At 40.7% G+C, this 13140-nt stretch overlaps 1 protein-coding gene across 2 annotated transcripts in view; it reads left to right on the top strand.

The window, feature by feature from the left end:
* The window catches only part of LOC126199265 (juvenile hormone esterase-like), an 89219-nt gene extending 76539 nt beyond the window's left edge, over nucleotides 1–12680 (top strand). Inside the window, exons 9-10 of one of the 2 annotated variants that reach the window (XM_049936070.1) lie at nucleotides 2264–2390; nucleotides 12455–12680. In XM_049936070.1, the coding sequence (XP_049792027.1) occupies nucleotides 2264–2390; nucleotides 12455–12602 (275 nt within the window). In that variant the 3' untranslated portion in view covers nucleotides 12603–12680. The remainder of the gene's footprint in view (nucleotides 1–2263; nucleotides 2391–12454) is intronic. The other variant, XM_049936071.1, reaches the window with a different exon arrangement.
* Nucleotides 12681–13140: the final 460 nt, after the last annotated feature.

The following is a 13140-nucleotide window of genomic DNA, read 5'->3' as shown; positions in this document are numbered from 1 at the left end:
CATCTACATGGATACTCTGTAAATCACATTTAAATGCCTGGGAGATGGTTCATCGAAGCACCTTCACAATTGTCTATTATTCCAATCGAAAGAACGAACAGCTACAACTTTCCGTACGAGCTCTGATTTCCCTTATTTTATCGTGGTGATAATTTCCCCTATGTAGGTCGGTGACAACAAAACATTTTCGCATTCCGAGGAGAAAGTGGGTGCTTGGAATTTCGTGAGAAGATTCCGTCCTAACGAAAAACGCCTTTGTTTTAATGATGTCCAGCCAAAAATCTTGTATCATTTCAATGACACTCTCTCCCATATTTTGCGATAATACAAAACGTGCTGCCCTTCCCTGAACTTTTTCGATGTACTCCGTCAATCCTATCTTGCAAGAATCCCACATCGCGCAGCAGTATTCTAAAAATGGACGGACAAGCGTAGTGTAGGCAGCCTGCTTGGTACATCTGTTACATTATCTAAGTGTCCTGCCAACAAAACGCAGTCTTCCCCAGCCTTCCACACAACATTTTCTGTGTGTTCGTTCCAATTTATGTTGTTTGTAATTTTAATTCCAGGTATTTAGTTGAATTTACGGCGTTTAGATTTGACTGATTTACCGTGTAATCTAAGTTTAACGAATTCCTTTTAGTACTCATGTGGATGACCTCACACTTTCGTTATTTAGGGTCAACTGCCAGTTTTCGCACCATTCAGATATCTTTTCTAAATCGTTTTTCAATTTATTTTGATTATCTGATGACTTTATTTGTCGATAAACGACAGCGTCTTCTGCAAACAACATAAGATGACTTCTCAGATTGTCTCCTTAATCGTTTATATAGATAAGAAACAGCAAAGGGCCTATAACACTACCTTGGGGAACGCCTGAAATCACTTGTTTTTACACGATGACTTTCCGTCGATTACTACGAATTGTGACATCTCTGACAGGAAATCACAAATCCAATCATATAACTGAGACGATTTTCCATAGGCAATTTCACTACATGGCACTCGTGTGGTACAATGTCAAAAGCCTTCCGGAAATCTAGAAATACGAAATCAATCTGAAATCCCTCGTCAGTAGCACTCAACACTTCATGCGAATAAAGAGCTACTTGTGTTTCACAAGAACGATATTTTCTAAATCCATTTTTACTATTTGTCAATAGACCGTTTCCTTGGAGGTAATTCATAATGTTCGAATACAATATATGTTCCAAAATCCTGCCGCATATCGCTGTTCTGGGTGCAAAAATAAGACTACACAAGCATTAAGAGAATCATCTCCATTGAGAAACAAAGCCACAGCGACAGACAAATAGACGTAAGTTTTTTCTATCGAAAAATACATTCCAAACTATAAGTATCCTATCAGATGTTACAGTCCCTCAGACGTTGGGTGACAGACAACGGATTCGGCATATGGATAATCTATTCTCTCGAAAATTAACACAAAATTCAGACGTTTAGATTAAAATATCACGTCGGAAACAAATAGCCCCTGCAAACAAAATTAACTTCTACCAGGCCAGTTAGACTTGGCAGAAATTAGAGGAAACGAAGAATATGTCAGTAGGAATGTCTTCGACGTTGGTGCAGAAGGCGTAGAATGGCCATCTTGCTTGTTGGTTGTGGCAGTAATGTAACGCCTATCGAGCTGTACAAGTTAATATACGACTGTAGTCTTAGAACGTTTTTCCTCCAGTCGCGGTACCAGCTGTCTTTTCCACTGCCGTTGACGAACGACCTCCGTCGCTTCCTACAGAATGATCGCTGCTGTTGGCACTGATACTTATTAGAATTTAACGTATAGTAGACGACGTAGTTATTAGAGGCTATATTTGACAATCGCGTTATTATCTTTAAATTTAACTGTGTATAGAAACTTAGTGCGATGTGTGAAACTGTCAATGTAGAAAAAAAACAAAAATTGATCTTCCAGGAAGAAAACTTTAAGTTGTATCACACTTCTGCATCAGTCTCATCGCAGACAAACAATCACATACATATATGGAACCCAACCTTCCTTAAGTGTTTGAGAAAGAATTTAATCTAGAAAGAAATGAGGATTTGTGGCCCCTCGCTATTATGTATCTGGTCCAGAAAAGAAGTTGGACGGTTCAGGAAGCGACAGGCTAGACCCTTGCCCCAAAACTCATTTTTTACATTAACATGAAATAAATGTGTTTTTAATGAAAGTGTTGTGTTCTACGTATTTTTAATTTGCATCAAGAGACATTTTTTCTGACACAGATGCATATTGCAGGTATGGGCCACGCAGCAGAAGCAAGTTATCTTTTCCTCCAGAATGGGCCAGACAAGGATCCGAATTCTAACGACGGAAAGGTGACTGAGCTGCTGACCACTCTGTGGACAAATTTCGCTAAGTACGGGTAAGTAAATACACGCTGTTATTTCAGTTAATTATTTTGATGTTGGCTTCGGACATGAGTCTCGTAACTGGAGGTACAGTGTGCCTATTTTACTTCAAAACTCCACATTTTTATGTTATATAATGTTAATTGAGCTATAAGCTACTACAGACTCCCCATCCCCCACCCCCTCTCTCTCTCTCTCACTCTCTCTCTCTCTCTCTCTCTCTCTCTCTCTCTCTCTCTCTCTCTCACACACACACACGTCGTGTTAGTTTGAGCTTAATATCCCTTTTCAAACCCAGCAATTTCTGTCTTCCTCTGTCTTTCTCTCTCTCTCTCTCTCTATCTCTTTCTCTCTTTCAATTCTGTCTTATTTCAACGGCCAACATTGGCTATAGATTTGTCCATTACTCTTTCGTTGTTTTCATTCATTCCATTGTTCTTAAAACATCTTCAGAACAGTTCAAATTATTCTTTCAGTCAGCAGCTATTATATACATTATTCTTTAAAGAGTCACATATTATACATTATATTAACAGAATCTTCCGTCGGTTCTTGGTAGAACAACATTATAATAAATGAAAAGCACCAATTTGCTTTTGTTCTACAATATTACTTTTATTGCTAACCGGTTTTCGGCTTGCAAGGCCATCTTCAGACATTTACTGAGTGTCATATTAATATATTCAGTTACTATGATAAAATGTGCCACAACAGCACAATTATCCGTCTTTTATGGTAGATTACTGAGACAAATACTCAGTAAATGTCTGAAGATGGCCTTGTTTGCCGAAAACCGGTTAGCAATAAAAGTAATATTGTAGAACAAAAGCAAACTGGTGCTTTTCATTTATTAGTATGCATTACTCGTAAATTACTCAATAACATAAAAATTTTCTCACGATTAATTAATATCCATATAAATTACAATGAAATGAATACCCCTATCTGCATACAGGCGTTGCTATAAGTCAAAGAGGACAGTTGAAAATGAGTGCCCGACCGGGACTCGAACCCGGGATCTCCTGCTTACATGGCAGACGATCTATCCATCTGTAGGAAAGAACGGATATCGTCTTCATATATGATTATAGTGCGGGACAATAAGTTGGGAATGTGGGCCTCACGGGAGGCGTGCCAGAGATAAGTCCCTGCAGTCGCACTATCCTCTGTGTCCTCGGTGGCTCAGATGCATAGAGTGTCTGCCGTGTAAGAAGGAGATCCCGGGTTCGAGTGCTGGTGCGGGCACATATTTTCAACTGTCGGATATGTCCGAAAGAACAGATACCATCTTCATATGTAATATCCATATAATTAACGTTCTATTATATTTGCCTGGAAATGTGGTCGAATTCATTACATATGACCGGGTAAAACCAGTTAAAAGGAACGCCTGTACACAACGGTTCAGATAAATTCGTGTATGTATAGAGCGCAAATTGCCTATGTTCTTTACCGCCATAACGTCACAATGAAGTTAAGTGCGGAAAAGAGCGCGACGACGTCGAATACAGGTGTAAGTCAAATGAAAAACTGCTTCACACGTAAGTGGTAGGTTCCATATATGTTTTCACGCTATTTTTGGATGGTTCTGCGTTTAAATTCTACTAAACCTCGCAATATAACAAAGAAGGAACATCACGTCTGAGCATTCCGTCGACCGCGAGATCGTAACTGACGGAGTACAAGCGTGGAATGTGGAAGTATCGCGAAAAACCGTATTGTGTTCTCCTCAGAATGACCATCCCAGCATTGATCTTAAACAATTTGGGGGAAAAAATGAAAACATAAGTCTGGATGGACAGATAGGCATTTGAACAGCTCTACTTCCGACTGTGAGTCCGTTGTTGTAGCACATGCCAAATTAGTTCCCTCACTTAAACATGACCCATTTTGGTGGCTGATACAAATGCAGTGGTTGAAACATTCTCACGCGACAGTTCATTATAAATTTATAATAATGAATTAAAAACACACAACGCTTGTGTAATATTTTACAGTATTCAGTTTTAACTGCCCGGTTTCCTGGTAGTAGGCCAGCAGGTTGCAGGATAAAACTGCGTGTCTGTAAGTTTTGTGAGATCAAATGTTTTAAAAAGGTGTAGAGGGGAGAATTTGTCACGTCATCGGCACAACTAGCCCGCAAGGATTTGTAACTTACTTTGATAAAAAAAAAAAAATGTGTGTGAAATCTTATGGGACTTAACTGCTAAGTTCCCTAAGCGCTTACACACTACTTAACCTAAATTATCCTAAGGACAAACACACACACCCATGCCCGAGGGAGGACTCGAACCTCCGCCGGGACCAGCCGCACAGTCCATGACTGCAGCGCCGTAGACCGCTCGGCTAATCCTGCGCGGCTTACGTTGATAACTATATTCCAATGATCCACATTTCAAATCGCCTAAACTGAAAATGTAAGTCATAGTCTTTATCTTGGAAATGACTAAGGAAGAAACGGCGATAAATTAAAATTTCATTGTTACAGGCAATAAATTATATGCAAAAAAAATCAATTGCTTGATAAGTACAAAACTTCTATAAAACACATAAGTTTTTACTAATCTAACCTGTACTTGGCACAGTTCACATCCTAAAGATTCTCAAAATTCAGTCTCATGTTCATTATTGTTCTGAAGCTAACAGTTCTAATGATTGGAAGTATTGTTTGTTGATCGCCTAAAAGTGGAATAATATATTACTCCACTAGTCACCCGGTTTTAGAATATGATGGGCAGCACCCAAACGACGTTGACCGAAAAGACATTTCAAGTATGACATTTCAAGTATGGCAGTTCACGTGAACGTTCACGTCTGTCATTTCTATTAATTCGCTATCTTAAAGTTTCTCGATATCACTCAAGGCCAGGGGCACCAAGAATTCTCCTCAAGAGTCGTGCCTTGTCACAAGTGACGTAGCGCACATTTCCCCCACCGCCATGGCACACTGACCATGAGGAGGGCGAAACTGAGATTGCTCTGCACTAAAGTGGCAATGTACTCGCACTGCATACAACATCGTTTGACATTTCACATTTCTCAACAACGAAGGTCACAAACAATCAATTTTGGCGCACGGAAGGCATAATATGATTTTTATCTGATACAGACTGTCGGTATGTGGACAGGTGCAGACGATTTCACAGATTTTCGCACGCCGGTTGCCACATAACCGTGATTTACTTACCTTCGTAATCGAAGAAAGATCTTTTACAGACACATGTTGATAGAAATATTTTAGTACTTTCGCAATCTCATCAAGCAGGCGTGAAAACCTTTTCTGAGGAAAACAATGTAGATGTCCGGACAGTTCTAACATAAAACGATTTGTCACAAAAACGGGAATTACAGTGCATATTAATCAGTTACATCTGCATATGCACAGAGACGCTTTCAACTGAAACGGCAAACGGTCTCGAAACCAGCAGGAAAACAGACATAAGATTGTCGGTCCTCAAAACGTTTAGAAAACTATCCTTGTAATTCCTTCAGGACCGTAATAAATTCTTCAAACCTTGCGTTTCTTTAACGCCAGTGAGGTTAGGAAACAAGACTGTCAGAATTTGTCCTTTCTACAATCTCTTTTTAAATGCATCCTCATCAAATCAGAAAGAAGTTATTTCTCACCTTGCAATGTCTTATTCTGGGTACTGGGCAGGCTAGTACACTTAAAATTCAAGGCCTGCAATGCATTCCGGACGTACTAATTTTCTGTCCTGCATTCTTTTTTCCTTCAGAAATAAATAGTGGGTTTCAAATCGAAAATCATTGCGGACATTCTGACTTAACCAACATACTTTGCAGTAATACTTCAAGCCTCCGCACTCTTCATACAGTTCCATCGTCAACTGTTGCAACTGACAGTGGAATAATGCGTGTGCCTTCAGAAATTTTGTTATTCGCACCACGAATTTCCTTACGTCATCCATGGTCGCAAATTTAGCAGATTGTGTTTCTTGGTGTACAGAAAAATGAGTCCCGTCCGTCGATTGTTTTAATTTGTTGCTTTTTCATGGTCAACTACTTTTTTAAATTCTTTTTTCAATGTACTGTAATATCTACATCATCTACATCAAACCCCGCAAGCCACCTAATGGTGTGTGGCGGAGGGTACCTTCGGTACCACTGACTGGTCCCTCCAACCGTGTTCCACTCGCGAATGGTGCGTGGAAAGAATGATTGTCGGTAAGCCTCTGTATTAGCTCTAATGTCTCGAATTTTCTGTTCGTGGTCAATACGCGAGATGTATGTGGGGGGGAAGCAATATGTTGTCTGACTCCTTAAAAGTGCTATCCCGAAATTTCAATAATAAATCCCTCCGTGGCGCACAACGCTTCTCTTCTAACGTCTGCTAGTGGAGTTTGGTTAGCATCTCCGTAACGCTCTCTCGCCAGCTTAACGGTACCGGTGGCGAAACCCGCCGCTCTTCGTTGGATCTTCTCTATCGCCTTTATCAGTCCTACCAGACAGGAATCCAAGATAGAAGAACAATACTCAATAATATGGCGAACAAGCGCCTTAGAAGCAACTTCTTTCGTGGATGAGTTACATTTCCTTAAGATTCTTCCGATAAGTCTGGTGCCTGCTTTTCCCACGATCTGTTTAATATTGTCATTCCACTTAAGGTCGCTCTGGATATTTACGTCTAGATATTTTACAGCAGACACTGTTTCCAGGTGTTTGTCATCAATAGCATTGATGTACGATAGTGGATTTCTTTTTCTATGTATGCGCAATATGTTACATTTATTTACGTTCAGGGTCAACCGCCTGAGCCTTTATCATTCATTCTCTGTAGGTCGTTCTGCAAATTTTTACTATCTTCTGGAGTTGCTACTTTGTTATAGACAACTGCATCACCTGCGAATAACCTTAAAGAGCATCCGACGCTTTCTACTGGATCATTTACATATATTGTAAACAGCAACGGTCCTATCACATTTCCCTGTGGTACTCCGGGTATTACCTTTACATCCGCTGGTTTAGTTCCGTTAAGAGCGACGTGTTGAGTTCTATCTGCAAGAAAGTCTTGAATCCAATCGCAGGTCTGGTCCAATATTCCGTAGGCTCGTACTTTTTTCGTTAAACGGCAATGCGGGACGGTGTCAAATGCCTTACTGAAATCAAGGAACACGGGATCATCCTGAGCGCCGTTGCCCACTGGAAGAACAGAGTGAGCTGAGTTTCGCAGGACCTGGCCGAAATGGCTCTGAGCACTATGGGACTTAACATCCCCTAGAACTTAGAACTACTTAAACCTAACTAACCTAAGGACATCACACACATCCATGCCCGAGGCAGGATTCGAACCTGCGACCTTAGCAGTCGCGCGGTTCCAGACTGAAGCGCCAAGAACAGCTCCGCTACAGCGGCTGGCCTTCGCAGGATCTCTCAATGCGGAATCCATGTTGATTTTTATAGAGGAGATGCTCAGTTTCCAAAAACGTCGTAATTCTTGAGCATAAAACATATTCCATAATTCTAAAACAGACTGATTTGATCGATATAGTCCTATAATTGTGTGGATCTGTCTTATGGCCTTTCTTAAAAACGGGAATGACCTGCGCTTTTTTTCCATTCGTTAGGTACCTTTCGTTGCTCAAGCGATCTACGATAAATTACTGCTAGAAAGGGAGCAAGTTCTTTCGCATAATCTTTATAGTCTGATAGGTATCTCATCTAGTCCTGAAGTCTTTCCGCTACTGAGTGACTGTAGCTGCTTTTCAATTCCGCGATCGGTTATTTCAATATCTGCCATTTCGATGTTTCCTTCAGAGAAAAACACTTTCTGCCCCACTCCATCACTCAGGCGCTTTCACGAAGTCCTTTTCAGTTACAGAAACCTGGTTCTGCACCAGAGAACTGAATTACGCCTATAGCTTCAAAAGATAGTATCTAATGAAACAACAGTAATATGTCTACCTTTGTCCCTGAAAGTACCCGTTACTCCGCTACTTCTTTCCTACCAAATTGTCTTCATTTCCCAGTGCTTCTAGATGGTGCAGTCCACCTGAATGTATCTCCCTCATCTCCCAGTAGCCAGAAAATAGGAGTTTTGTACACCTATAAATACTTCTATATCTGCCACTATCATTATTATCATCATTATTATTATTATTAGCAGCAGAAATAGCAGCAGTAGCAGAGTACTCCTATAACTCCTAGTACCAACTTTATTAGCTCTTAGTCAGTGCTGCACTGTCTGACGAAGAGAGTTAAGAAACGAGAAGACATAATTGGGTGCCAGTGTAGCTTCATCCATCCACACAGCATCGGCGGGCGTGTAAATTCTCTGTGACAGGTGGAATAGCCACGTAAGTGTGTCAGAGATGTTGGTATTGAGTGTTCTTACGAGACCTCTAGGGTATATAAGGGGCTGAACTGCGTCAGATATAGAGTGACGGCTGCGAAGGGCACAGGGAATCCCGTACTCCTATGAGACAGCGTTATGAGCACGCGACGGAGTTTGATAGGGGTCTTACTGAGGGTCTCCTTTTGGCCAGCTGGTCGAAATGTGTAGTATCCAGATTTGTTAAGCATTCGGCTTTGACAGTGGCCCTATGTTGGCCTATGTGGGAACATGAAGGACGGCATAAGCGCCGTCAAGGTTCCGTTCGACTACATTTGACCATCACAGGGGACGATCGCCGACTGCGCGCTAAACACGTCGTAACCACTGTATATCTACAACTGCCATGCCAGAACACGTAACGGACTCACTGCAACATTCTGTTTCATCCCGCTCTATTGGTGCGAGACAAGCAGCAGCCAGAATAGGCACTTACCGTACCGTGCGTAGCCTGCCGTTAACACTGTAACGTTTCCACAGATAACCTTAAAAAGGCAATCGTTGCTAACATTATATCTTTTGCGAGGAAGTTTTTAAAGTTGTGACCGTGAGATAACCTAATAGAAACAGAAGAATCAAACCTGGATTCGTTTCCGAAACACTTCAACAGAGCATAAACAGCAGTAAACAGGTTGGTCAGGAGCAGACGTTCTCCCAGCACAAAAGTAAATTGTGACATTACATATTATAACAGGTTGCCAGCCTATTTAGGCATTCTTGTGTGAAGCAAAATGATAAAGCAGAAGGCAGTGCTAAGCCTAACCTAAACTTCATTGACACACACGCTAAAATCTACCCTTATATCTGTTCTAACCTTGCAGATAAATGTCCTACTAAGAAACAAATGGACAATGAGATAGTAACCATTAACATATGACTCTCAACAACACGCACCTCAAATGAACTGGGTGTAACAGTTTGTAAAACAATTAGCGACACACATGAAAATAGTAGCAATAATGAAAAGGGAAAACCTTGAAATGATTCTGAATTTAAATCAGGGGTCTGCTAATGATTATAATGTCTAACTTCATTGCTTAGTACAGCTTCTCTATGACGGTGCATTAACCGACATGCATTAGAATAGACAACACAGTAAATAGTTCTTTCTTAAACTCGGTTTGAAGCAATTAAACAGAATGCAAATCTAGCTACGCTGTCTCTGAAGGGGCCCTTGCATTGCTTCATTAACTAACTATCCTAGTACAAGAAGACCCTTAAACTTTCACTGTTTGAAGAACCATGCTCACTAACAAAAGTTCACAAGTATGTAAGAGAAATGGTAAGTATTCTTATCATTAATTATTAATTAAGTAAAGCACAACAAACTATAACACTTTAAATAACAAATGTGCTTTCATAAGCAGTCTTTTGATCTACTCAAAAGGGTAATTGATTGTGCAAATGACAACACGACATTAAATTCAAGTTCAACTACTTTCTTACAATAAATGTAAAACGGAATTAGATTCACTAGGATAGGATTCCTGTCCAGGTTTGTGATTTGGTTTAATAACGGGTGTAAGATAGAGTTTTTAGCAACACCACGATTGTTATTAAAATCAACCAAATTTCACAAATACCTGGTCCATTTACAGAGTGCCAAATATAGACAATTTAGTGGAAGGCTGATGGTACTGGTACCGTAATTTTAAGTGGCTATTAACCTGGCGGCGATGCAATCATAGCAATACTCTTGGCCTCGCCTTGTTACATATCTTCTTGGCGTCGGAATTATATTTTTATAGGGCCAAAAACCATGTCATGATAATGGTATCAAGAAATGCAGCATCCGAAACCCGTAAATACTGCCCTTAAGCTCTTCTGGCCTCAGAACTCCAAGAATATGAGCCACAATGATCCGCGACTGCTAGCGAGGTGTTAACCACAGCAGTGCTCAGCCCAGACTCCTTACCCGCTCCTTGAGCGCCAACCACACCTTTTCCACTCCGCCAGGCTACTTCTGTAGCTGTGGGGCTTCCACACAACTTTCACATTCACCTCTGTGTTCCCTAATTATGGACCAAGTCATTTAGAGTACATTACATAACAAACATTCCATTAGGTATTTAAATCCACAACCATAATTTAAACAAGATCGTTCAAAAGTTTCACATAACTGAAACATGTATACATAGTCAAAGAATTTCCATGACAGATACAACATTATACATCAGCAATACTACAAACTGCTTTAGAAATATCGAAACAGGTACAAAATAGATCAAAAATAGGTGTTACAACACCACAACACAAACTGCTGCGTTTGAAGCGGCGCCGTGACAAGGAAGCATGGACTACTGATGAACGACATCGCAGAGTCTTCAGCGATGAATCTCGTTTCTGCACTACTGGTGATGACTATCATCGACGAGTATGGCAGCAGCCTGGAGAGAGGTCCCATCCTTTCAATGATTTGGAGAGACACAACGGTGTTACCCCTGGCGTCGTGGTGTTAGTATCCGTTGGGTATAGCGTCAGGTCACAGCTCAGTGAGTGATAGAACTCGGACGGCAAAATGGAATGTCACTCATCTCGTGTGCCCGCACGTGTTATGTCTCATCCGACAGTATCGTAGTTCGCTTTTTCGACACGACAGTGCTCGTGCCTATATGGAAGTTGCCTCTCCATATCATCCGCGTGATGTTGAGGCACTCCAGTGACCAGTATGATCCCCATATCTGTCCCCAGATCTATGTGGAACTAGGTCGGACACGTCTCCGTCCTAGTGTCAGCATCCAGGATATCAAGGGCCGTTTACAACAGTTGGGAGCAATTTTGCCTTAGGAGAGGATACCGAGACTATGAAACTATACCCAACCTAATCAGTGCATACATTCAGACCAGAGGATGTGAAACATCATTCATACCGTTAAGTTGGCTAGTTGTAAATTTGACTCGATTTTGTAATGACTGATACAACATCACATACCCTCATACCCTCTCAACCTCACCAAAGAAGCTTCATTTCGTTTCCGCGTCCCCTTTTGGGTGCTACTTTACAGTGTATTTATTAACGCTGTGTATACATACATTCAAATCTCTTTTACTCACACAAATACAATTTTATTACTGTTTGTCACATAAAATTATTGTTACATCTCAGGTAACTATACTATGAAAACAATATTACATATGTGAAACGCTGGTCCGATGACAGAGAGGGCCTGAAGCCACTATCCGATGAGGTTAAATAAATAAGTAGGCAGAAAATATATGAAGCAATCTGTAAGGGTTTATTTGCAGTGTCTGCTGTTAGTAGTTATGAATAACGATACTGTGTCTGATCATTTAGTAAGAAATTTGGGCAAATAAGGATACGTTCATTAATTTCCATTATTTCAGTACAGTTCGTCCTTCTCCGTTTATGGATGTTCCACCTTCTATATGTGGCCCTCCTGAAGCAGCTTCCTTGCAAAAATAGTGTGCTTTTCTAAGTCTCCAGCATCAATAGTGTTCCTTGTAGTGGATGGATAGCTCCCTACCAGAACACAGGGACTTGGGAAGACTACCTTTTCACATTATCTCATTCACGTAATATGTTTTCATTCATAATGTAAAAAATATTTTACCATGAACCAACGGATTATATGTTTTCATAGTCGCTGATGTTATATATAAGTGGGAGTGAGCATCTTACGTATGAGCATACAGGCTGTACCATGGTGTGTTCATATTTATAAATGGGAGGCACCATCGTATTTAATTATGTATGTTTTGATTTTGCAGCGATCCAGCGCCAAATGGAAGTCCAGTAACGTGGAACCCGTTCACGGCGGACACTGCCAACTACCTGGACATGAAGCTGGAGTTTGTCACACGGCAGGATCTCCTCAAGGAGCGTATGGACTTTTGGAAACAGATACTGCACCAGTAGAATACCACCTCTCAGCAGCCTGTATATTGCTGAATGTGTGAATAAATTTTACCCTCTAATGATAACGTAGAAATGGCGTTGCACAATAATGCTGTTTAGAAGAGCGATGCATTATCATTCTCTACAAAATCCGTTACCTATTATGAAAATGGATGTGTGTGTTAGTTTTATGTTGACATCTCCTCCTAAACCACTGTACCGATTTCAACCAAACTTGGTAAATATATCCCTTGCTATCTGGCAGCAGTCGCTGTTGGGGTAAGAGCCACTTACCCATCATATACACATCAAAGAAAACTTTTTATACCTGGGATCCAAAGTCACGTAGAACTTTTATTTCATGGCTGCAATTTGGGCCTTAGGCCATTATCAGATGCAGGTTTTTGTGGCTTTAAAACATGTCAGCATAAAATGAGCAGACACATTTATATGTCGTTCTCGTTACTATCAAATACATTCGTGACGCTGTTACATATTGTGAGCATATTTATCCATATGTCATAAAACAACATAATCTGTAGACACTCATATTCGTTAG

The sequence above is a fragment of the Schistocerca nitens genome, chromosome 8 (genome assembly GCF_023898315.1).
Source record: "Schistocerca nitens isolate TAMUIC-IGC-003100 chromosome 8, iqSchNite1.1, whole genome shotgun sequence".
NCBI lineage: Eukaryota > Metazoa > Arthropoda > Insecta > Orthoptera > Acrididae > Schistocerca > Schistocerca nitens.
The sequence above is the reverse complement of the archived record's forward strand: the minus strand, read 5'-3'. Positions and strand labels throughout refer to the sequence as shown.